The sequence below is a fragment of the Heterocephalus glaber genome, unplaced genomic scaffold (genome assembly GCF_053883595.1).
Source record: "Heterocephalus glaber isolate CG9 unplaced genomic scaffold, H.glaber_assembly_v1.0 deba00001720, whole genome shotgun sequence".
Taxonomy (NCBI): Eukaryota; Metazoa; Chordata; class Mammalia; order Rodentia; family Bathyergidae; genus Heterocephalus; species Heterocephalus glaber.
Genome location: NW_028258433.1, coordinates 4,206,003 through 4,233,266, shown reverse-complemented (window position 1 = coordinate 4,233,266; position 27,264 = coordinate 4,206,003). Strand labels below are relative to the sequence as shown.

The 27,264-nt window shown below is 36.1% G+C and overlaps 1 protein-coding gene and 1 pseudogene across 9 annotated transcripts in view; both read right to left on the bottom strand.

Moving 5' to 3' along the window:
• The window catches only part of Fry (FRY microtubule binding protein), a 475,943-nt gene that overhangs the window by 159,304 nt on the left and 289,375 nt on the right, over positions 1 to 27,264 (bottom strand). For all 9 annotated transcript variants that reach the window (XM_087199565.1, XM_087199561.1, XM_087199560.1 and 6 more), the window contains 7 exons: positions 22,258 to 22,426; positions 19,139 to 19,231; positions 18,822 to 18,920; positions 17,015 to 17,116; positions 5,241 to 5,344; positions 4,668 to 4,776; positions 2,758 to 2,844 (listed from right to left, as the gene is read on the bottom strand). In XM_087199565.1, coding sequence (XP_087055691.1) covers positions 2,758 to 2,844; positions 4,668 to 4,776; positions 5,241 to 5,344; positions 17,015 to 17,116; positions 18,822 to 18,920; positions 19,139 to 19,231; positions 22,258 to 22,426 — 763 coding nt within the window. The remainder of the gene's footprint in view (positions 1 to 2,757; positions 2,845 to 4,667; positions 4,777 to 5,240; positions 5,345 to 17,014; positions 17,117 to 18,821; positions 18,921 to 19,138; positions 19,232 to 22,257; positions 22,427 to 27,264) is intronic.
• On the bottom strand, positions 5,351 to 17,008 carry LOC147821692 (cyclin-G1 pseudogene; annotated as a pseudogene).

Here is a 27,264-nt window from a genome sequence, read left to right as displayed (position 1 = left end):
AATGGAAAAGAAAATGTGGTATTGATACACAATGGAGTACTACTCTGCCATGAAGAAATATAAATTTGAGTCACTTGTAGAAAATGGATGCACCTTGAGACCATAGTGCTAAGTGAAATAAATCAGATACATAAGCTTAAATATTACATGGTTTTTCTTGTGGGAAACCAAAAGCATAAATACATAATTACAAAGCAAAAGAAAAGGTAGATAATAGGAAGCAAGGAGATAGATCTCTCTCAAATGCAAAGGGGATCATGAGATGGACGAGGGCCGGGGATTTAGCTCAGTGGTTTGGCCGCCTGCTGCGCAAGCGCAAGGACCAGAGTTCAATCCCCGGTACCAAAAAAACAAAAGAGATGGATGGAAGGGGATGAAGAGGAGAGAAAGGGGATGGAAAAAGAAATCAGGATGTGTTATGTGCATATACCAACTCCACACAAAGACTGTAAAATTATTTTCTGCAAACATGCACAAAAGAGGGGAGGGGAGAGGGAGAAAGAGAAATCAGGTCATACTAATCCTACATCTTTGTTCTAGTTCTTTTGATTTTCTATACAAATTTTAAAATCAGCTTGTTAATTCCTGCAGAGAAAGTTATAGAGATTTTAACGGGGCTTATTACTGAAGTCAATTTGGGGACAACTGAACTTTTAACAGGATTGAGTCCTTCAGTCTACTACAAATATTGTTCTACTAGAATATAAATTATACTGATTTATTTATCTCACATCCTATGGACGTCCTATAATTATTAGTTCTAGTATGTTTTCTATAGATTCTCTGGGATTTTCTATGTACACAAACATGTGGCCTGTGAATGCAGACAATTTTAGGTCTTCATTTCCTACCTCTTTATGACTTTTATTTCTTCTTCACACCTCTAGTACTGGGTAGGACCTTTAGTTCTGCATTAATTTAGATCAAGGCAAAAATTAGAGAAGTTGATGACCTAGAACCTCTTCTCACAGATGAACAAGTTCTCATGATGATAAAGGTACAGACAGGAAGTCATCCAGGTCCAAAATAATTCAAGACAATTACCTGGAAATTACTTAACTGTTAACTGGTGGTGCAATCCACTTTGTGTAAGACAACTCCTTAGATCTCTAGACCTTGTTCCACAAGCTACTTACAAAATATTACTTATGACCTAATCTGGATTTGTTTCCTGAGAAATGGTGCCCTACATCACATTTCAACAAAAGCATGATATCTGCTTCATAGGTTAGTCTGCCTTATGTCTTCTTTTGAGGGAGGTTATGAACAGGCCTTTGGACATATAATTGCCAACTGCTAATAAATAGCTGCTTCTTTAACCCTATAAAACCAAGAAACATGAAGGCAATTTCCAAATATTGACTCCTGCCGGTAGTTTTGTTTTAAAAACACAATTCCATCTGATTTGCATAGAGAAACTAATTCATCACTGATGAAGAGTTTGCAGAAAGACTTAAGGATAAATCTTATAGATGGTGATAATAATGAATAGTAGCTTTTAACATGCTCCTTTTGGGTAAGTAGCACAGAAGTCCTGAGTACTGATTGATAAAGTATCAGAGCTATGATCACTGATAAGTGAAAAATGCATTTAAAACCTCCAAAGCAAGAGGAGACTCTTTTCTCCTAGCCTTGCCCTCCTTCCTGCCTTTGACCCTCACTGACCCGGTGACCTAACTGAAGCCATCCTGGAATTCTGCAAGGTCATTAGCCACCAGACAGAAATCCCATCATGAGGCCTCTTGTTCTGTTGTCAGACGTGAGGACCTTAGTACCAAGAAGAGAATTCAGGGTATGGTGGAGGGGGGGATAGGGATATCCAGGGTCCCTCTGATACCAACAATCTGCCTACATTGAGGCTCTGGGCTTGGGGTTTTCTTCCTCGTTGAGAGAATGAAGGAGCCGCACAATACCACAGTGATTCTAGAAATAATCTTTTAAAAATTTTATGGTATGCAATTTCCTTCTCTCTCTCTGTCTTTCATTTGAAATATGTTCTTTCCAGTACCACTCTTCTGTGAAGTGAGATAGAAAAAGTATTTTGGCCTATTTTACGAGTGAAGAAGTTGAAAGTCAGAGAAGTAAATGTCACACAACTAAAAAAGTATCAGTGCAAGTGACAAAGCCAGCTCTGCCAGCTTCTGGTCCAGTGAGGAAAAGGACTGCAGAGAAGCAGCTTGCCAGAGATATTTTTCTTGGCTAACAATGTTTTTAAAGGTTTAAAACTGAATTATCTTGTTAATTTGCATAACCCTGACTACTCCATATGGTATATAATACTCATGCTAGACTCATTTCCACCATCTGCCTGACCCTTGAGTTGGAATGCTGCTACAGAGACATGTTCAGACATTATTTAATTTTACTATGTTTTAGTATTTTTATTATTACATGTACTTATTCTCTGTTTCATCACTTTCCAATACTAGTTGACCTGCATCAATGTAGTTATAAGTAAAGCACTTACTTTCTAAAATAAAACAACTTAACTAGTAGCAACAGATTATCTGTTGGGGTAAGAATTATTCTATTACACAAAAGCAGAATAAAGAAGCACACTAACCTTTTATCTCCCTAAATCTATTGAGCCAACATTTTATTTTTGAAACTCCATCATCAGACTTTAGACATGAACAGAAACAAATAGAAGACCTTTGAGAGAAGCTGTCCCTGGGCCTATTCCCCAAAGTTGCATAGCAGAGGTATGGCTCTGTGAATACATGCTCTGTTAGAAGGACATAAAAGGGTCATTCATACCTCGGGATTGAGACTGAAAGCTTTGGCTGGTTTTCCTACACAAAGAAAATCAAAAATGATTTCTTTCATTGCAAAATCTAAACGTTCCTGGGGGAGAGAAAAAAGAAAACACAACAAAAATGTTAAAACACAAATTCAACATGAGATGGCTATTTTCATCATGTGTACCAAACAGGTGGCTGCTAAAAGCAGACAGGTATCGCTTAGTTTTATGGACCAGAGAGAGTTCCTGAGGGAAGATCATAGCATTAGATTTAAAAAAAAAATGTTGGCAGAGCTGCTTGTGTTTTTGTTTGTACTACAGGAATGGCTTCATTATATAAGAGATGGAATTAGCTCCAAAAGCACACAGGGACCCATGGCCCAAAGAGAAAAATAAAAACAAGAAAACTAAAACATTTTGATGTCTGAGTTTAGAAGCAATCCACACTCTTCTACTTTTGGTAATGCTGGTAACTTCTTGAAACTCAATTTAATATGTGTTTTTACTAGCACCACTGCAAAACAACCATCTTCTATTCTCTAACATTAACAATCATTTGATTAATTTTAAAGCAAGTAATTCTTCACATTAAGAAGAATGGTCAACAAATAAGGCATATTAAAGGTACTATACTAATTACTAAGATATTACATGTTCATTTAATACAATGTATCCCAAAACAACCACATAACTACATGTAGAAAAGTTACACTAATTCTGCCACTGGTACAGCAAGTGATGTCTATTCCTTCAATCTGAATATTACAGAGACATTTCAATGCACCAAACACATGTTAAATAGTCTATGGAGTAACAATTGAAGCTTTTATCTTTATATCAGCATCAATTGTAATTCAACAGTATTTTAATGGCCATTATTTCTCTTTATCTGTAGATACAGTATTATGTATAATATTCTGAGGCATATTCAGCAAGCATTTCCATTCTCATTGTACCAATAAAGTAGCTCAAAAACGTTCTCTGCCTTGTCTGAGGTTGAAGGGCGGGTTCATGGCAGAGGCTGAACTGGAATAAAAGACTTTTCTTGCTCTTCAGTAAATCACAAGGTCAAAGTTGGGGTAAAGGGGCTTGGGATTTAGCTCAGTGGTTCCGCTGCCTGCCTTGCAAGCGCAAGGTCCCAAGTTCGATCCCCAGTACCAAAAAAAAAAAAGTCAGGGTAAAACCATTTACTCACAAAATGAAAATTAGTGACTCAGGGTTTAGGTCAGTGGTAGAGCATGTGCTTAGCATGAGCTAGGCACACACACAAAAAGTAAAATCTTGGGTCTAAATAATAAATTATGGGGTAGGGGATTTAGCTTAGTGGTTCCACCACCTGCCTCTCAAGTGAAAGGTCCTGAGTTCGATTCCTGGTATTAAAAAAAATATGTTCAAAGTCTACATTTAATATTATAATATTACTGGACCCAGTTTCAAAGTAAATTAATATCCATATAAAGTGCTTAGAATAGTTTTTGGCAAAGAACAACTTCAGATTGATAAACGCTAATCTCCCTATGGAATTTTTTCAGATAAAAATTAGAACATTACTTGTCAAATTTCACTACATTTTCTTTTTAAAAATTTCCTCCAGACATCAGACCTTTTGCCTCCTCTTTACTTGTAGAATCCAGAGCAGAGAATGAGGAAAAAAAACAGGATGGAGAGAGAATCAAGGGACCCTTTAATAGGTTTTTGACCTTAGGTGAGTCACTTCAACTCTCTGCCTCTGTTTGTGATATACTGAAAACACTTGATGTATTTATGTCACAATTTGTTCTGAAGAAAAAGAATAGGTTATCTGTGAAGATACATAGTCTAAACACATAAGATATTATTTTAGAATTTTCATCTTTTAGTACTTCATGAGAAGACGGCTACTTAAAGGCAATTAGAAGACTCTCACTGCCAGAAACTTCTTCATTACCTGGGCAATGAACTGGATGATTTTCACAAAGATGTTCAGAGGCATATCCCTTGGCACCACACCTCGGGACCCTTTGGGGAAAAGTGTTGTGATGATGGTTATAAGTCGGCTGGAAGACAAAGGGGGAAAAGAGAAAACAAGCAAGATCAGCTGAGCTCCAGTTCTTTAAGGGAAGATGGCAGATGTTTCATCTTATCTAAATATCAGAGAGAATTCAGAAAAAGAAAACAAAACACTTCATCCCTTCCATTAGCATAATTACTCTTTGGAAAAATTTCTGGAAAACTAAAGGCAGTCAGATAATTATAGTGGTTTCCTCTTAGTGGCACATGTAATCCTGGAAGTAGACCTGTCTTCTGAAAGAGGCTGGAGTTTCAGTAATGGCTGCCAAGCCGATGACCACAGAAAGCCTAAAACTGTTCTCAGGACTTAGATCTTTTAGAAACTATCAGCTCTGAACAGGTTCTATTTGGGTTAGGGTAGGCGGTATCATTACTTGGTGATGGCTGAGTAATGTGATTACAATTATTAACTGAATGACATGGTCAGCATTAAAAGAAGCCAACTCCTTACCTCTGAGTAGCTGTGTTGCTTTCACATTTAATTCTAATCATGTAAACCCAAAGTAATCTGTAAAGAGATTCCAGGGCAACTCGAGCCATCTTGGGATCTTTATTCTACAACAGAAATCAAAAGGTTAAACTTCTGATTAAATGGTAATATATGGAGATAATTCTTTGAATGCCCTGGGAAAAACAGATCCCAATGGGTGGCAGGTGAGAGACAAGGTACACTTCATCATCTGCTACTCATAGGGTATCTGCCTGCTACTGTTTACTGGATAAATAATCCATGAGGAGGAACCCAAATGGCTATGATGGTGGACCACAGTAATTCTAAGGGAAGTCAGCTTATTCTCTTTTAAGCCAATGTGAGTAGTTAAGAACTTGCCCTTTCCCTCCATCCCTGGCGAATAAATCCTGCAGCACCAACAGGAGTATCCATCTGTTTTTTTGCATTGCTAATTATTAGACACTGTTAGACACTGTTATCGTTTTGATTTCCCGACCCCTTCTCCCTTCCATCAATTCCATTTGATTAACCGCCAGTATTTATTGAGACTAATGTGTAATAGACCCTGTGCTAGAACCTAGGACATAGAAAGATCATTCTTTTCATTATGATGTCCTTCACCTGTGGGGGGTGGGAGCTGGACAATAACCAATCAAGTCCAAGACAGTATTAAAGATTAGTGGAGAGGGGAACTAGGATACAGACAAGGGCAACCTCATCAGAGTCTGGAAAGGTTTCCAGGAGCAGATGAAAACTCAGATGAACTGTCCATTCATTAACTCATTCAACAAATATGTGAGTTGCTACACTGGGCCTGCCACCATGTTTGGTACTGAAAACTCTGAAAGATATATAATGGTGGGAGGAAGTATTTTCTAGGCAGAGGCAGTAATACATGGAGGCTAAGAGAGCTGGTGAAAAGAGGTCATGTCTTGGAACCTGCAAATAGTTTGTGTGCTAATAAAGGTCAGAGCAGGGTGTCAGGTGGAGGAGCAGGGTGGCGGGGTGGCAGGTGGAGTGTCAGCTCATGACACTGAAGAAAAACACAGGGGTCACCTCAGTGACCTTCCATGGGGGGATCAGGCTACTCAGCACAGTGACAGGGAGACACTGAGATCAGAGTGTTTCAGGAAATCCTGTATTTGCAATGTGGAGAGTGAGCAGAGGCAGGCAAATCCACGGTGTCACTGCTGAAGACATCCAGGTTGTGAAACACCTGTTTCTGCACCTGAGGGAGGGCATGGGTTTCATAATCTGATGGATTTACCTTCATTCCTCACTTCTGAGTCTCAACTAAACTTATGGATCTTGAACAAAATATTTGTGTCTTTGGTTTTAATGTCAAGTTGTTTTATTTTTTCTGTCCCTTCTGCCCTCCACTTTGAGACATCTTATTATGACTAATGTTCTTCTACTTTTAAGACTCTGAGATTGTCTATTTCCTTAGAGCCTGTTGTTCCCTTAGAGCTGTGCAGTGCAAAGAGGCTGACCTAGCCTTCTATTTTGTTTTACCTGTAATTGATTTTTTAGCATTTCAGGATGATATTCCTGATCACTGCCATTACCTCCTAAAGCGATTTCCTGCCTCTTTCATTCTCTGTAGGGTCAAATGATATATACTCTTTTTTTAAAAATTTGCACTTCAATAATTTTATTGAAAGGTATATCTCTTAGTACCAAACATAATGGTAGTTGGTTAGGTCACCTCTGCCAACTCAAAATTAATACTGACGTTTTCAAAATATTGAAAAAGATCAGCCTTATAGTAAAACTGAAGTTATACACAAACATAGTTTACAAAAAGTTAAAGGTAGAATATACTGTGGTTCTTTGGTTTAATTTTCAATGCTTATTTATCTGTAACATGATGTCAAAATTGGTTACATCCATTCTGAATAGTCTCAGGCTTCAGGCTACACTAACTCTTTAAGACACTGACAATATATGTACATCTCCTTACACTGATTGGTTCACATGGATAATTCCCAACACTACCTCAGCAATCTCATAATTATGGCAGTGCCTCCTTACTTTTCATAAGACACATTATGGAAATATGTGAAAGTATTTCTATTCCTTTAAAAAACCTGGAAGCAATGGCAGTTTTATAGAAATAGCCCATAGTAAAACCTGGAGTGCTTTGTCTAGCCAGAATTTAGGGTAAAGCAAGTTTTCAGAGTGATAATTGATTTTGATTAACTATGTAATAGAACATATTTTTTTTTGGAACTGGGGATCGAACTCGGGACCTTTTGCTTGCGAGGCAGGCGGTGGAACCACTGAGCTACATCCCCAGCTAGAACATATTTTTTAATGGAGCTAGATAGACTGAGGAAGTAGATTTTATATAGAAATTTTTATCATTGACACAAGTATCACCTGTTTTTTAGAAGAAACATTAAAGATAGCTCAATGAATATGCCAAACTTAGTAGGTCTGTATTTTGGCTTAATACAAAATGTTTTAAAATTTAAATATAATTCCCATATAGCAATAACATTCTCATCTTTGAACTATTACTTGCATTATGGGTGCCAAGAAACTATTACATTATCTAGAATATAACCTTTATTATGCCTTTAAAAAGTGCATTGTGAAATGTTGGTTTTGATGTAAACCTCCTAATTTAAAAGTTAACATTTAAATTAAATAGGTTACCATTTTCAGTATCACCTAAATGTATTGATCCACTATAGAAAGTTCAATTAATGTTTGAAATGAAGATTCACAGTTCACCTTTTCAGGCATGTATTAAGTGTTTTCCACTTATACCTTTAGCTTTACAGATGAGTTCAAATCTAAACGTTCCTACTGCAGCATTATATTAATTAGGCAGTTTTCCAAAGATGGAGAACATCATACTAACCTAGTTGTGATATTTTGGGGGCTCGTAACTTAAATCCATTATAACATTATGGAATCCATAGTTCCAAAGAATTGTTTTTGTTGCTACAATAATACTATTTATGTAAAGAATAAAAACTCCCAACTTATCAAAAGTTTATCTAAATACTACTAGCTACTAAAGGTAAATTTTTAATACCTAAGTTTCATACCCACATGCAGACATGTTAAATATTAACATTTCGTTTTGAGTAGGAAAAGATAAATCATTACTGTTTAAGTTAATAAATTTAGATGGCAAGAGCATATAGAATATATGCAGTTACTGGATTTATATATTTTATAAATATAATTACTTTTATATATTTATATATTTTATAAATATAATTATATACTGGCAATTTTCAGAAACCCAAAAGAGATCATCTGCTTTGTATTACATTTTCTTTAGGTGTAACAGTCAAGTTCATAGTGATTCTGCTTATAAGCTAACAGTCTCCAATTAGTTCATATATGGATCAAACTTTTGGTCCTATTACAACCTTAAATGAGCTAGAGCTTAGGGCTAAATTTAGCTAAATGTGCCATTAAAAAAACCATTACTTCAGCACTACCTTAAAAATTCAGGTTATTAAAGAGGATGTTGTTTTCTAAGGTGCTAATTTAATGAAATGGTTAACATATATATCAGAGATTAGAAACTCCTAAGGGTGTTTTTAAAAAAAAATTTTTGAGACAGGGTCTCGCTATGTAATTTAAGCTGAGCTTTAACTCACTTTGTAGCCCAGGCTGGTCACAAATTCATGGCAATCCTCCTGCTTCAGCTTCATAAGTGCTAGGATTACAGGTGTGCGCCACCATGCTTGGCCCTTAGGGTATTGTACCTTATATATAGTAAATGCCTTAAATGTTCGCTGACTAGATTGGTGTTACCAGTTTTTCCCTTTTGCTATTCCAAGTCCATTTGGTTTATTTTGAAGATAATATTTCAATACTTAAATTGTAGAAGAAAATGATACAATTTTCTCTATACAGAGAATAACAACCAAATTTACCATTTAAGAAACTGTTTCAGGAATTGTTGGAAGGTGAGTTATTCTATAGTAACGTATGCTTCAGTTGCCATGCAGTATGCCCAGAAACAATCCACTTCAACTTCTGAACATTCAGTTTGGAACACTTGTTTGATGAATACTCAGTTAAACACCTGGATACAAGCTCTTGCCAGAAGGTCAGATCTCTGTCATTTATCTTGGAATGTTTCTGAAGACATTCTACTCCTTCTGTTAACTCTACACACTCGTGTGCGTGGATCTCCAACATAGTGATAGATAAGGCCAACACAGAAAGCTTTGATTTAGAAAATATGATCCTGCAGTGACATGCCTTAAGCTGAGCTTCTAGTCTTTCAAAATTTAGGCTATTTTTCTTTCAAATGGCAAGCTCTCCTGAATGAGTGAACAATTGAGTTGTAGAAATTGAAAGGCAGTGGTAGCTTTGACTTTCCAACACACCTTCTCCAATACAATCTTTTCCATTAGCATCAAGTCTGAAACCGTGAACCGATACTGACTTATTCAGATCAAGTCAGTTGCCAATGGGACGTTTCTTTCTTCTTCTATTGATTTTGCAGCCAAATAAAGGCAGCTTAGTCCAACACACCCAAGGTGCTTGGGCTACACCTTCATTTTAGATAGGAATCTGTCCAGTAAATTCACAGCTAGAGAAAATGTCTCCGTATCAAAGCCAAAGAACTGATTAGACTAAGAAGATCTTTTACCTAAAAGTCCCTCAGTCTTGCAGTCATTCTAAGGCCTTTGTCATGTGAAGATTCAATTAGTCTCAAGCCACAGACCTTGGCTGACATCTAGCCTCCTGTCCCACCAGGGTATTCAGCTGGTGTAGCAGTTTCTGGGAGTCAGCTGTTGCCAGGACTTCTATCATCTTGCTGGAGACTGCGGCTCCTAGGCATGATCACCCTCCCCGGGCCTGCTCTCACCTCACCTCACCTCACGATATCGGATACGAGAGGCCTAGAAGGTGAGGATACTCGAGGGCAGGAGGGGACAGGCCCGGGAAGGGAGAATTGTCCTGGGTGGAGGTTTCTGCAGTGCCACCAAGACTACACTGCCCTCCTTTGGATGGGACTGCAGCAAAGGGGTCAAGTGATATTCTTAAAATATAAACATGATTATTTAGTTCTTCACATTTAAAGTGGTTAAGTGGCTTCCAATGACCTACTGGACAATGTGCAAATTCTGTAACATGACACATGAGGCACCTTTTGTATCTGCCAACCCAGAGTCATCTTATGGCGGTGTCCCTCAGAAGAAACGTGTTTTCCACTAATTCCTGAATGTCTCAGATGCCTCATACCCTTGGTCAACTTGGAAAATCTGTACTGCCTGGTGAAACTTCGGTATTACTCCTCTTATGCTCCCCAGCTCTCCACTCCTTTCCTTAGAATATGCTTCTGTTCCTTTCATTTGTGTACTTCCTATCAGAAAGTGAGTTCCAGATTATTTTTGTTTGCTCATCTTTGTGTTCTCAGGGACTATAATGGAGCAGGTTAAACATTAAAAACAAAACCTGTGAGTAATGGCTGAAGAACTTGATGCATAAACAAGATTTCTTTATATGGAACCTACATAAAAGGTAAACCTTGGATTGTAGCTAAAGCTAATCTGCATGGTACCATAATAACAGTAACAAGGGTCTTATACTCATATGGATTTGGCCTTTCCAACGTTCTTTCATATAACATGGTATCAAATGAGGGATTTTATAACTGAGAGAGGCCTAATGAATTGCTCAAAATTATGAGTAATGAGAGCTGGGGCTTCTACCCTAAGAAGTGTATTTTTCCTAGAAATTGAATGTATATATTATGTGGTGCTTATTATATCAGGCATTATTGCTAATGCTTGCTATGGTTTGCTTAAGTATCCCCCAAAAGCACACGGGTTATAGTCTTGGTCCCAGGGTGGCAATAGGTCACTAGGGACACATGCCCTCAAGATGGACTGTGAAACCTGGGCCTCTTATTTCTCTCTTTTGCTTTGTGGCACTGAGGTAAGCGGTTTTGCTATGCCACAAGTTCCCATCATGATATGCTTGCTGCCTTGGTACTGGACTAAGGAAAAAGAAATTACTCAATTATGGACTGGAATCTCTAAAACTGTGAGTCAGTAAGCCTTTTCCCTCTTTAAATTAATTATCTGCAGTATTTTGTGATGATGATAGAAAGCTGACTAACACAATGCTGGTTTTTATGTGTAGATTCATTTTAATTCTCATAAAAACAAAGTAAATGCTGTTATTATGTCATCAAGACACAGGGAAGTCAAATGACTTACAAAATGTCACGTATCTAATAAATGTCAATGCCAGAATTTAAACCTAGGCAATCTGGCCCCAGTGTTTTCAGTTCAGTATTAAAATTTCTACTTCAGCCAAATGTTATGAAGAGGCTGTCTATTATGTGCTATTGGGACCTACTGAGTTGCCTCTCCTTGAACACAGGACCTCTTCTACATTTGTATTTATATTTCCTGCTTAGCAGCTACCAGATGCTTGGTGTATATTTTCAGGATGTAGATATTGTTAGCATATTCTCATTCCACTGATTTTTTACCAAAGTCTTCAGCTACAAGATCAAAGAACATTCTTCCGTTGGAATCTGTGACTCCATTAATTGACAATTAATTGCTTATGTATTTATTATGGCACTGGAGTTTCTTGATAAAGTGGTTCAGAAAAGTAGAGGGCTTTAGGGCAGACCTTCCCTAGACTGATGGCATCTCACCTCAGTGCCCTTCATCAATTTCACTGACATGTCAGCTTGCCCAATGACATGCTTATCTTCCTTAAATTGTTCTTTTAGTTACACTGGAATTGGCAGTGACAAATGGGGACAGATGAATTCACCAATGATTGGGCTGGTGATAGGGTCTTGGTATTGACCATATATTATCCAAAAAATATATTGCTAAAGGTTAGGATAATCTTTAAAATTGCTGTCCTGACAATGTATGGAGATTATTTTTCTTTGCAATGGCTGATTAAGATTTTCTCACTCAGCAATGAGATTTTCTTAAGATTACAGAAACAAGATTAATATTAAGCAGGGTAGGGGAAAGGAAAGAAGGGAAAGGAAAAAATATGAGATAAGAAATACATGGAAACAACGCCTTTGCAAATAGGGAGGGGTTGAGGGGTTGAAGGGAGGGCAGGGGAATGGGGAAAAAATAAGAACCAAGATACATCATGTACAAGTTCCCAATGATGAATGTAAATGTATTGTATACCTAAAATGCACTAATAAAAGAATTTAAGAAAAAAAGATTAATATCAAGCAGAGTAATTCCATCTTGAAAATATTTCCTTAAATATTATTTAAAAATAGCTGATACTATACCTTTTAAAGTTGGTATTTACAAAGAGAATAGTAGTTATTCTTAAATAAATGATCCTGTACTTTTTTTTTTTGGTACTAGGGATCAAACTTGGCTCCTTGTGCTTGTGCAGCAGGCGGCAAAACCACTGAGCTAAATCCCCAGCCCAATGCTGTACTTTTTAAGCATTTCAGGCAACAATTGTGAAGTCCTTAATACAAGTACTCTGTATCTCCATTTACTCATTCATGTATCTCCATTTAGAAAATAATCATTAACATTATATGAAATGATTTTTTAAAAATATTCTTTAGATATCATTGTAATTATTACACATAAATATATATTAAGTGCATAAGATAATTTTCATTATATATCCTATTTATGGCAACTACACTTGTTTTGGGATTCTTAGTGGAACTCAAAATACCTCGCTGAATCTCTGTTTCTGGCTCTCCTTGAATGCATTATTCTTTATTGTAATACCCTATTTGATTTTCTTCAGTGTAGTCGTCACTGTCTGAAGTTTTAGTTATCATGTATTTATTTATTTACTTGCTTATCCTCTGTCTCTCGCACTAAATTACAAAGTTACTTATCATGTGTTCCCAACACCCAGGCCAGTGCCTGGTAGGTTTCATGTAAAGAACTGATGACTGACTGGCTAACTCAATCATTGAATGAATTCACACCTAGCCCAAGTAGTGACAAACACAAGGAGATATCTTATTTTGTATTTGCTTTTTCCAGTTATGAAACTACCCTGAATGATGGCTAATGTTCAGAGGAAGTATTGCTATCTGAGCACAATTTTTAGAAAAACAAAAATAGCACCCATAAAACATGAGCTCAGGGGAGCCTGTGGTGTTGTCATGTTTCAGGACAATGCATATAATAGATCCTTCTTAATAGAGCTACAATTAATGAGAGCTGTTATTATTAATCTATGATAAATGTTTTATCTTCAAGCTTTGTTTTTCAATTTTTAAAAATAATCGGCCTCACTCATATGCATTTTGTAAAAAGAAAAGAAATTTTAAAACTTAATCATGTTTATTTTGAAGGATAAGAAAAGAGTACACACTTTGAATGTAATAAATATTCTATTTTAAAAGAACTATTAAATCAAGTTTATGAAACATGTTTCCTTTCTTCAGAGTTAGATGCCATACGACAGATATGAAGGGAATGCATCATTTTTTTAACATCTCTAGTGTCTGAGAAAGTGTGTGGCTGCTGTTTTCTACTCATGGGTTTTAGTTGATGCTCCCATAAGAGAGAGATATCTGTGTGTTTTATACATACAAAGGCCAGGCGAAGGCATAGTTCAACTATAATGGGTCAACCACTAACTGTACTGTTGGCCAATTATTCTTGGGGATTAGAGTACTCATTTTGAAGACAGCAACCGCTTAATGACTGATGAGTAAGTTATATTTGATGTTTTTGGGTAAATGTGCCTAAAAGCTTAAATATTATGTATGTATGTGTGTGTGTGTATATATATATATACAAATAACATGCATATATATGACATAAACATATAACGTATATATATGTAAAACATATCACTCACATACATGAATTGAACATAGAGCCTTACACTTGTTCAGGGACCTCTCTATCACTGAGTGATATGCTCAGCCCCATATTAACATATTTTAATTTTACTGAATAATATTCAAAGAAATATGGTATAAAAATACTATTTTTTCACTACATACTGTATTTTGTTAACACTTGACATATTTGATTATGCTATGGGTTTGAAATGTACACAGGCGACCATCTCTTTTCTTCTTTTTAGTAATCATAAAAAGCAGACACCAATTACTTAATGACTGATGAGTAAGTTATATTTGATGTTTTTGAGTAAATGTGCCTAGAAGCTTAAATATTAAATATGTATGTGTATATATACATTTTGACATGAATTACATAGAAAACAATTGGTCATCATTGACCAAGAGATCCTGAAAGATGTGACTATTTTGGTAAAAAGGTGCTATGAATTTCTCATCACCGTGCAATAGCCTATTGCTGATATCATTGACTAGGTTAATGAAGTATAAATATTAAAGAATTAAAGTCTGCACTCCCAGAGCAGCCTGGTTCTGACAGACTAATACTGAGAAAAAACCAGGACACTGACATTAAGTGAACATTGACTTTGAGAGCTTGTTTCTTTGAAAGTGTACGACTGACTGTGCTCACACATGTCTCTGGTCAGGTCACATAGCCATCCTGATGGCTCACCTCTGCAAAGATGGCCACCAAGGTCAACATGGAAGATACTAACATTAGGTTCATTATCCTGAGGCATCTGAGAGAGATGGGGAAGGAAGGGAATATTTCTGAGAGATGTGTATGGGGAAGGGCTGGGTAGGTGGCCAATTATGAAATGATGTTGCTGGCTTTAAATGGTATATAATACTGAAGCTATAAAGGCAGAGTATATTTCTGAAGCCATATTAGTTTTTCAAGTATATCTTCCCTACTGAGGATGTTTGAGGAGATCTGGAATGTTTTCTGTAAACAGTACTAATGAACTCTAAAATGATTCATTTCTACCTTCTCTCTCTGTTCTTTCCTTTCTTCCTAAGTTGCCCGGCTTGGTCTTGAACTTTGGACTCTTCCATCGTAGGCCCTGGAGTAGCTGGAATTACAGGAATATGCCACCACACTGGGCTTTCACGTTTCATAGGATATAAGACCTTTACAGGTCACACAGGTATATCCCTGCTCCCAACTTGACATCCCTCATTGTCAGTATCAAATACTATCAGACTCCATTATGCACTCCTCAATGAAATGCTAAGCTCTTCAAGGACAAACACTCTATCCTATATCTAGTTGATATAGTTGCCTTCCCACATTCTCCCCACTTCCAGCCTAACACCCCACACAGTGGACACTGAATAAACTCTTGCTGAACTGAACTGAATTCTGGAATGTTGGTTAGTCTATGCATAATAGTGACTCTACATGCCCTTTCTAATCTTACTGCTTTTCTCTTTTAGAAATCCTAATGTGCAAAATGTCTGTGTAGCGAGACATTGTCAGCATCTAGATGCAATACTCTTTGGTGTAGTTCCTAATCCTCTTAGTAAGTCTTTCTGGTAGGCTTTGACTAGAGCTCTTAAACAATATCATAACCTTGAAATAATTGAGTTCCAAAGTAAATGCTCTGACATGTTTCAAAATACAACTTTGGATCAAAACAAATATACCTTTTTGGTCACAGCAGTAAATTATGTGAAATATTTATATTTTATCCCCAAACTCATCAGACACATTAAACATACACACAGAAAGGCTCAGTGTAAACATTCTTAATCATTTCTTTTTTTGTTTTGAACAAAATGACCATTTTCTATTTGCATAAAATGTAAAAGAAATTAACTTTTATTAATAACTGGATACATAAAAATGGACCAAATAACAAAAATAACATTGGGCTGTACTTTAAGGGTTGCATGGCACACAGATAAATCCTCAAACAAAATACCTTAAAGCAATTGTTATATAACAGTTGATAACTCTGAAAATATTTCACTTTTTGCAGAATTCAAAAGCTTCATTCTCTATTCACTGCTATTATATTTCACTGCCAATTTGAAGAAAATAAATGATTCTAATCTTGGATTTCACAATCAGCTTTTAGAGTCAGCACATAGTTGGTCTTTAAAATGGTTCTAATGCAGATTATTGTGTAATTGTGGTAAATGCCAAAATAATGTAATTAATCTTAACTACTTCACTAAATTAAAGTGTCTCAGAGAAAACACAAAACAAGGCAACATGTATGAGCACATATAAAATTTTATAACTAAATGTTTTCAAAAATTTGAAATAGCAAATATCAAACCTGTGGAAAAAAAACCACCACAGCTTTGGACATAACTAGGAAAATGTGAAGAATGCATTGCATCATACTTGAGGAGGGGCTTATTGTCTTTACCAATAGGTCACTGAAATTTAAAACATGTTTTCCACTTCAAAGGTATAAAGCTTAGTTTTGAAGCCAATCATTACAGCTGTTTCCACTGTAGGCTCCTTGGTCTCAGGGACCATGACTTTATTGCTGACATCACTCAGCAACTGTGCTGACTATCTGAGGAGCAGTGAACACTTACGACTGGTAGTGTCAGGTAGCTTAAATAGAATACCCGAAGTAATCACACGTGACAGCGATGGAGGCAAGTGTGGTCTGTCACTAGGTCAATCCTTCCACAGAATGGAGCTATTTTCTTAAATTGAAGGAGTTAGAGAAAGACTAGATGAACATAGGAAAATAATGCATGTGCTTCTATCAGCTAACTGTTGCTTATTTTTATTTCGTTTATATAAATATATCGATTCACATGTGTATAAAGCAGCAATTCTATCTTTAGTAGACTTTATTGGAACACAGACTTATTTTCCCCAAATCTGACGTGCTTTCTCCTATCTCTGGTCAAAAACACGTATACTAGCCTAAGAATTATACCGTCATTTTTTTTGAAGATTTTTTTAATTGAGTGGGCAAATACCAACCTTCAGGTTAGACAAGCAGTTGTTGAGGAACACATGCCATCTGTTCAGGAACAGCTGCTTCTGACTGACACAAAGCAGACAGGTCACCAGGGGGTACAAAGCCTGCAAGAAAGGAGACAAGGTCGTAGTGTGTGTGTGTATTTTCTTTCTTTTTGCACTGTTGGTGATGGAACCCAGGGCCTTGCTGAAGTTGGACAAGTTCTTTACCATTGATTCACATGTCAGCCCTAGAGGATGACTGCTATTTTAAGGTACCAGGTAATACATTCTCAGCACTCATTATTGCACTGTCTCCCTCTGCAACTCTATAGGCTGAATGAAGCAGCATATTGTATAACACAACAAGGTCCAATGGGTGAATGAGCAGGGGTGAACATTTTGCAAACGTTTTCTGATAATGCTGGGAATAGAATAACCTAGAACTATGGATAGTGTGTAGTCATGTTCCATGTTCAATAATATAGAAATCTGATTCACTTTGTCTTCACTAATGAACATTCCAAACAAGTTCACCATTTTAGATAACTCTCAATCTTCAGAAAAAAAGGAGGAAAGCACACATTTAAAAAAATGTTACTGACTTTTTCACTTAACACCTACTATCTTAGAGGTAGATATATATTTTTTCATTTCCATGTAACCTTCCTGTAATTAAGGAAGATTCCTAAAAGAAATGTTATTGCATTGGTAAACTCTACTAAGACAAATTTAACTGTGGGAGGAATTTGCTTACATCCAAATAAACAGAGGTGTTACTGTGCTTTTCCTGCCTAACTGGGCCAGTTTCCCACAGCAACTGGAGAAGACAGAAAAAGTTAATGGGCAGCCACCCAAAAAAACCTATGTTCAGAGCACCATTTTGCTAAACCAGACAGTTTAACTGTCTATGGTTCCCCAAGAAACCAGGCCGGTGGAAGATTTAAATAGAAATGGAACTGGCTCATCTGTTAACTTGGACTAGCAAGAAACAGTTGTCATAGATGAGATACAGTGCTCAAGAATTCATTAACTTAGTATTTTTCTTCCTAAAACTAACTTAGTTTTAAAGACTTTAAACTGCTGTTCCCAATGAATTCACAACTCTGATACCAGACAATAATCTAAAAATAGGGTATGGAGTCAGTCACCATGCCCATGAAATGTAGACAAATGAGCAACTTTGTCACCACTACCAGCAAAGCAACACTGAATACCTACTCACATTACTATGTCGAAATTCATACTTTTGAAACCCCCAACTATCACAACTACACAGAACACATCATTTGCTAATTTATAAACCAGACTATTATTTACCATAGGGGTAGAAGGCAACTTAAAAGACTCAATGCTGCTTTTCAGTATCAAAGCCTTCCCAAGAATTATTTTCCCAGCCTTCAGAGACTCTTGTCTGTGGGCAACTATTTCCTGTCTCCCTTTCTTGCCTAGTTCCATTTTGATTCTGATTATCAGGATAGGAATTAGCCACTGAAAGCTCTTGGGGATTGAGAAGAGAAACTGTTATTGTAAACTTTAGCCTTCAGATTGGAAAAAAATTCTCAGAAATTCAAACAAAAATCAAGTTAAGCCCATCATAAAAATAAACAGCAGAATCGGTAGGACCAGAAGGGTCAGCTAAGGTGACAAGGCCTAATCCTCTTATGTTACTGTGATTCATAGTCAATACTAAATAAAAATTTGAAAGGAGTCTTTTGGAGAAGGCTGTATGTAATTCTCCCTTCTGTAGCATCCTCTCAAGTAGATGTATGGCTAGGAATTTTAGTCTCTGCAGTTTTTTATACTTTTGAATTTTCTCATAGTTACTAACCAAGGAATGCTTCTTTCGAGAAGAAAGTTCCAGCGTGGTATCATATAGGCTTTCCACAAAGTTTCGGAGGCAGGGAACATTTACTTCATTTTTAACAGTCTGAAACAGAAATGCATGTGAATATTCTATTAATGAAACCAGGCCCGGGGATTTAGCTCAGTGGTGTTGCCACCTGCCTTGCAAGTGCAAGGTCCCGAGTTCGATCCCCAGTACCAAAAAACCCTGAAAAAAACCCCAACAACACAAAAACTATTAATGAAACTGTTGAGTCTATCATCCAATTTCAAGAAGTTCTTAGAAACGAAAATGTAACTCACAGCAGCAACTGGAACCAGGATTTCCACAAAAAGTCCAGCCAAGGCATGTTTGATATCTTTGTCTTTGACCTCAAGGAAATAATGTGCACATTCCTGGGAAGCAGACAGAGTATAGGGAAAGAAAGTAGATTATAATGTGAATGTTAAATGTACTTAAACAAGTAGTTTTCTACTTAATCACAAATACCAACATAGTATGTCCCCCAATTAATTTAAAAATCACTGCTTTCAAACATTCATATTGAACCCTAAATGCTTGCAAGGGCCTCAGTGGCATTTTATAAGGCTAGTTTTATCTTTCTCTTTCCACTTCTACCACTAAGCACACATTTGTCTACTCAATGACTGGCCAGCTCAGTCTATATACGTATAAATATATACCTATATATTTCTATTGATAACTTACCCTGTGTGGGGCTCTCGGTCTTGGATTAGCCCACAAACAAAAATCCCCAGGGAAGGTAAATATAGGAAGAAAGGCAAAAAAGAGTACACTTATTTTAGGCCCTGTGCCTGAAAGCCTCAAGACCAGAACTGTTTACTTGCTCCCCTGACATTTTAGGTGTGTTTATTATTCTGATCATTTCATAAGCAAGTCTGGAATACTTCCCTCTTTCACTTCAAACAAGGAAATCTTTGGAGTAGCTCCTCAGCAAGGATGTCTTTGCTTGTGAAGGTGCTGTTGATATAAGCAGCTATAGTCGATGAAAAAATATTTTTGGTAGCCTTGGACTGGTTCTGCAGGAAAGTCCCCTGCCCGGAATTTTGCCAACACCTCTCTCCTTTCAAGCTTTATGCTAGCAACTTATAGTGGTTACTTTGAGATATTTTTACTCAAGAGTCCTAAGCTACATATATTTGATGACTTGCTAATATCTATATTAGCTCTTAAACCTTTACTGCAGTCACTATTGGGAATATCGCCAAAAACAGTTGCAAAGATTCTTAGTCCAGCAATATTATATTAAGATTTCTGCCTAGGTTGGGTAACACCAACCTAGGAAGTCACTTACACTCTTTCCTGTACAGAAGGGAGATATACAGTTACCAGGATCCTGGCCCTTTTTCGATATTATTTTGTATTTGTATGTAAATACTTTCTCAAGTTGTCATTCAATCACATAGCACATTAATTATCAATTCCAGAGTGTGATAAAAATAATAGAACAGTCACTAGTCACTGCGTACTTATATCAGAATCACTCTCTGAGGGCAATGTCTTTGCCACTCCCTTGCAGATAAAATAAATGAGGCTGGGAAGGAGGATGGAGGGGTTAAATGTGACGGGCCAAGGGGACAAGGCTTGTAAGCATTAGGACCTGAAGTCAAACGAAAGAAGTCTGATATACAATAACCGCGGCTCCCTCTCTCCCTTCTCTGTATCAGCTTTATTAAGATATGATTTGTCTATCTAATTCACCCATTTAAAGTATTCAGTTAAGTGGATTTTAGTATATTCAGAGTCATGCATTCGTGATCACAATCAAATTTAGAATTTTTTAATGATCCCAAAAGAAATTCTGCACTCTGTCAGTTATCCCCAACCTCTGTATTCACCTCTCATCCTCAGCTATAGGCAACTATTAAACTTTCTGTCTTTACTGATTTGCTTGTCTTGGACATTTCATGTAAATGGATTCACATTCGGTGTGGCCCTTTGTATCTGGCTTTTATACTTACCATAATGTTTTCAAGGTTGTCTATATTGTATTTCATTCCCTTTTAGAGCCAAAGAGTCCACTGTATGGATATACTGTATTTTGTACCTCCATTCATCAGTTTAGCTATATCTGAGCTGTTTCCACTTTTTGGCTACTGTGAATAATGCTGCTATGAACATCTGTGTTAAAGATTTTGTATGGAAATATATATTCATTTCTCTTGGATATATACCTTGGAGTGAAATTTCTAGATTATCTAGTAATTCCAGGTTTAGTCATCTGAGGAACTGTCAAGATATTTTCCAAAGTGAATGTACTGTTTTATCTGATCTTTACACTAGCAGTGCATGTGTGCTCCAATTCATTTACATCCTCATCTATACTTATCCGTCTTTTTGGTTGTAGCCTTTTTAGTTGTAAAAGGGTCCAGCCTACATTTACCTAAACTCCCTGTATCTAAACTCTCTAGGAAGATCATCTCCAAAACTACTTTACAGCAGCATTAGAAAAATCCTTCAGATGCCAAAGTTCTATAAACTCTTAACAGAGCTATGCGTTCTGTGAAGTCTTCATTGGCAACAATTTTTTTTGTTATATATCATGAAGAATTCTAGTCAATACACATTAAGCCTGTAAGGGTTGGTTGATTTTTTTAAAATTAGGATTCCTTTCAGTAGTATGAACAAAACAGATTTCTATCTTCAGTAAAGTTCTCCTGCCTGTGAATGCTGATATAGTAAACCCAATGTTCTCAATTCTAAAAAGTGAAAAAGTGTGGCATAGTCTATTCACAGAGCAATATGTATCAATGATTGAGGCAGGCGGTGGAACCACTGAGCTAAATCTCCAGCCCTGTATCAATGACTGAAAGAAGTCAACAAATGAGAAATTCTATTTACACCTGACTTCAAAGATGGTATGGAAATTTAAAACTGAAATTATATTTCTGCTACTTGGTTACAAGACCCTTCATGAATTATTGAGAAGGCAGGACTTTTTTTACGATATGGTCAAGTACAGATGCTTCTCGACTCATGATGGTGTTATATGCCAATAAGCCCATCATTATTTGAAATTATTGTAAAAAGAAACTGCATTTAAAACCCTTAACCTAGTGAACATCCTAGCTTAGCAGCACAGCATGGTCATGAGCATCCATTGTTTCTGCTTGTCATTGTGGAGCCAACTGAGAGTTGTGGTTGCTCCTGTTACCCAGAATCATAAAAGAGGATCAGACCGTATATTTGTATCTTAAGAAAACAACCAAATTCAAAATGGGAAATAAAGTTTCTATTAAATGTATATAGCTTTTGCACCACTGTAAAGTTGAAAAACTGTAAGTTGAACCGCTGAAAGTTAGGTACTGCCTGTAAGGGATTCTCACGTTACAAGTGCGTCATTTTGATAAAGAAGATCACTCAAATGGATGGCCTCTTGGCTCTTCTGCCCAGAACTTACCTGCATGAACTGAAGAGAGGCCTCAAAGTCCTCCACTGGATACATCTTAATTCGAAAGAATTTCATCCCCATTATCAAGCTGATAATGCTTTGTACCACATATGGGCTCTGCTCTTTGTGCCGTAATTCTTTTAGCTCTGCCATAAATTTTTTCTTGACAGCAGGGAATCTACGAAGAAAACATAAGTGATTTACCAAGTAAGCAGTAGGAAGGTCACTGTAAATAGGGCCTCTAAGGGCCAGGGATTTAGCTCAGCGGTTCCACCTCCTGCCTTGCAACCACAAAGTCCCAAGTTTGAGCTCCAGTACCAAAAAAAAAAAAAGATAATGTTTGGGCCACGGATTTAGCTCAGTGGTTCCACCGCCTGCCTTGCAAACACAAGGTCCTGAGTTTGATCCCTGCTACCAAAAAAAAAGAAAAGAAAACTGCCCCTAAACAGGGCCTCTAGCATCCAAGAGTGATGGAGCCTGGAGATGGAGTCCTTCCAATCAGTACAAGTACAGTAACTGTCATATCATATGTGTTTGATGTTTGAGATTTGACAGAGTTCAGACCCCGCCCTTATACAGTAAGATGCTCCACATTTCCTTCAGACTACAGTGCAGATCTAGCAGTATTGAGACCCTCTCAAGATGGTTTAGCTCTCGAATTAAGCAGATAAAAGTTCCATTTCCTCAGGATTAGCAGTTTCCAACATACTTTTAGACCTTGCAGTTCTACAGTATCAAATTGTATTTGAACAATAACATTAAAGGGTCAGTTATTTCTGACAATTGCAGTAAATATTTTTGAACTCAGATTCCAAACAATGACAAAAGTATTCCAAAATTCATTTCCAAAGTTTTCTGTTGTTGTTCTCTTATAGTTTCATAATAATAAATATGGAAAATATTTTTAAGTTGAAGGAAAAATCTAGCAATGGAAAAATTCAAATCATACCTAAAAGATAAAGATAAATGGACTGTCTGCTATATGCAGGGAATTTTACAATTTGATCTGGTGAATGAAAACAAACACAGGGATATCATCCTATTCTCCAGGAACATAAAGTATTTGTATTATATGAAAGAAAATAATAATCATAACAACAGTAATGATGTCACATGTTTTCTTTTTAAAAGATAGATTTTAAGGCTAAGAGAACAAAAGCAGCAGATCTTTGAAATACCTAAAGGCAAAGCAATGCACACATTAAAGTTATCCAAACTACTTTTCAGATATGGCTGGTTTGATCATTAATTTTCAAAAAAAAAACAAGAGAAAACATTCTAAAAGCCATTGTTTTTGTTTCCTAAAACTATTAGGCTTCCATAAGTGAAAGGGTCAATTAGGAGCAATCTATGATTAGAAAGGGTAATTGTGCCTATAAAAGTTGAAGGAGAACTAACAGAATCTCTGAAGTTTGACAAAATTTGCTCCATAAAGCAGAGATTGTAGAACACGTAATGAAGGCAGCAAATACATGACAATGTTTCACCAAGGCAGTTCAAAGGGGTTGGTTTTGGGGTTAGATGGAAGTTATGTTGTATTCATTGTATAACAGTTTGTTAAGTTTGTTTTATAGATTTTCTTTTATATTTGCTACATCTATTTCACAATAAAAAAGATTTTGAGGTAAGAGAATAAAAAATATAAATTGCTTCAAGAAGACTTAAATACCTTATGAATGTGGCATTTTCTAATGGTTTGTTAACATGCTTAAGGATATGTCAGGGTTTATTCCTAGTCTGTGGTGGCATTTGGTGAGTTTCTACAAACATTCTGAACTGGTCCATTCTGACATGTCTTAAATACTATTAAAGTGAGATAGAAGATATTAGCTATATTTGCAATTGAAATATCATGAAGATCTACTGCAAAATTATGTATTAATTCTTCAGATAAGAAATTAACAAAAGTCAAAATACAAATTTTGTTAACTTTACAAAAATCTACTTGTATCAGATAACATGTATTTGAATGAAAATTCAAAACTATATTCTTGAAAATTTTGTAATATAAATTCCAAACTCCAATGTTATCATTCTTTCCTGTGTATTATAGAAAAAACAAAGGAAAACAAATCCTAAAACAACTGATGGAGATGATGACAACAACAACAACAGCAATGAGACACACAGCACTAACTCGATGCCAACCATGATTCAGTTACATATAGTAACTCATTTAATCATCACAACAATGTTTTGTGTAGGGTATTACTATATCTTTTTATACAGAAGAATAAATGAGGTAGAGATTTCATAACCTCATAAAGTTGCATAGGGAATTTAAACCCCACGTCCAGCTCTAGACTCTCTGCTCTTAACTCTAAATGCTCTGCATTATGTTGACACCAATGATTCTTAAAGTGTGTTCCCCAGTTGGCAGCATCTGAGAACTTGTTAGAAATGTAACATTCAGAGCTGGGGATTTAGCTCAGTGGTTTCGCCGCCTGCTGCTCAAGCTCAAAGAACGGAGTTCGATCCCTGGTACCAAAAAAAAAAAAAAAGAAGAAGAAGAAAAAAAAATCCTTCCTAGAAATGTACATTCTCTGGCTCATTCCTGGACTTACTATTGTGGATGAGTCATTTTCCCAAAAAGTCACAGGTTGAAGTCTTAATTCCTAGTACCTTAAAATAGGACTATATTTGGAGACAGGGTTTTGAAAGAGGTGATAAGGTTAAATGAGGTCTGAAGGGTGGGCCCTAATCCAGTATGCCTAGAGGGCTTAAAAGAGAAACATAGCTTTACATGGGGATAAGATCACAAGAGGACACAGGGAGAAGGTAGATACCTATAAGCTAAGAAGGGAGGCCTTTAGGAGAAACCAACCCTGTCAGTACCTTGCCCTTGGACTTCTCTCATCCAGAACGGTGAGGAAATAAATGTCTAGTGTCTAAGCCACAGTTGGCGATACTTTAGCATTGCCAGGACACAAACAACTATCAGAAAGAGCCTAGCCAAATATGAGTGTATAGCTTCAAAGTCAGATGACTCAGAGGACAATAGATACTTTTTTCACATACCTAAATAGTCATTACATGAAAGAATATAGAAGGGAAAACTTTCTGACAAAAAGAGACATCTGAATGGAATGAACTCTAATATATTTTATAGTTTACTTATTTATTGTATTTATTGCTTATTGTCAGACACTTTTGGCTAGATTTAAGCTCTGTAAGATCAGGCATACAGTAGGTTCTCAGGAAATATGCTGAGTGGGTTAATTTCCTTTGGGGTTAATGAGTTTCCTGTTACGGGGATATGTAAGCACAAGTGTCACACATGCACTAAGAGGATGTCCTAGAGAAGGCTTTCCCAGAGAGTGCATGGTTAGGCTACTTCAAGGTCCTTTTCCAAAGCTGAAATTCTATTAATCTAATTTTACTTCTACTGATGAATGGAATATAAGTATTCTTCCTAGAACAGGTCCACATTTAAACATTCTTTTATTTCTAATCCATTAGTACAACAATGAGAGACGGGAAAAGGCAGGCTATTGGTATAACTCAGTATATCAATATTTTCATGAGACAGAGGCTGAAAGTTTATTTTTCATTTAAAAATAAGTATGGCTTTTAAAAGTCCCAAATTTCAGCCTAAAAATCCAAACATCTACTTCCATTTAAAATTTATTTTCCCTTATAATGATTTTAGGGTAAAACAGTTTTCAATAACCTTTCTTTAGTATTTACTATTTCATAGGATATTTAAAAATATAGTAACTGAATAATTGGTTTTTGGCATAGTATAAAATTCATATAAAAATGAATTTCTACTTAAGATATGCAGTAGTAAATATGTATAGAGTACAGAAATATGGAGAGTGAAATTATAGAAAGTTATATAGGGAAAGTAACTTTAAAATCTTTGAATCTTAGAAGCAATCATTATTTAAATAAATATACCAAATTTTAACCAAAGCCTTTAAAATATCTACTTTCAATTAACTTTGAAAAAGTCAGTATTATGTGTGAAAACCTCTCAATGACATTAAAAGATTCCTTAATGAGTGGAATCAATTATCATTATTACAAGTAAATATTTAAAATAGTGATTCTGTTAAAACTCAGACCAAAGTAAGCCTCAAAAACTAAAGTTATAATGAGGAAAATATTTCATACTTCCTATGCATAATCACTGGGAAATGAATAAACAATCTACAATTTAAATTATTATATTATTTAACTTTATAAAAAGAAAAATAAGTTAACCAATCTGTTCTAAAATAAGTGTGCATTCTTATTACCCTTACAACAAAGGAAGCAGTATTTTTATAAACCAATAATAAAGTAATGCTCCTGGTGTACTTATGGGAAAGTACTGAGCTAATTCATGACACTAATTTAAGATTGTACTATACATCAATAAAGGTTAACTACATATTGTCTGGTTGAGAACATATTATGGGCTATTTAAGTCTGTCATTACTGCAACAGCAGACTGGCCAAAGTACTTTTAAAAATCTAGTTTTGGGCCTGGGATTTCGCTCAGTGGCTTCGCTGCCTGCTGCGCAAGCGTAAGGACCTGAGTTCAATCCCCGGTACCAAAAAAAAAAAAAACACCAAAAATCTAGTTTTAACTTAATTGACTTTGAAAAAGTCAGCAATATGTATGAATATAACATCACAGCAAAAAAAAAAATGTTTCCTTTAAAGACAAGAATTAAGGATTTTGTCAGTAACTGGAAAGTATTAGAACATTGTCCAAATGCAAGCATTTCATGTACTTAACTATTACAGAATAAGGATAAATATTGATTTCATTAAAAACTTAAAAAGCCACTGTTGACAAGAAAATAGCAGGTGAGTGGATCACAAATCTAATCTAATATGGAAATTTCTACAATCTTTGAATGTTGTTTAGGAATAACATTAATTCTCCATTCACAACTAACTGAATCCAAGTAGCTAAGTAAGGTTATTCTACAGTATCTGATATTATTATGCCTATTTCATTAACTAAGAAAAACACAAAAGTCATTTTTGGTATATCCAATTTTCCAAATGAAAGAATAAGAGAAT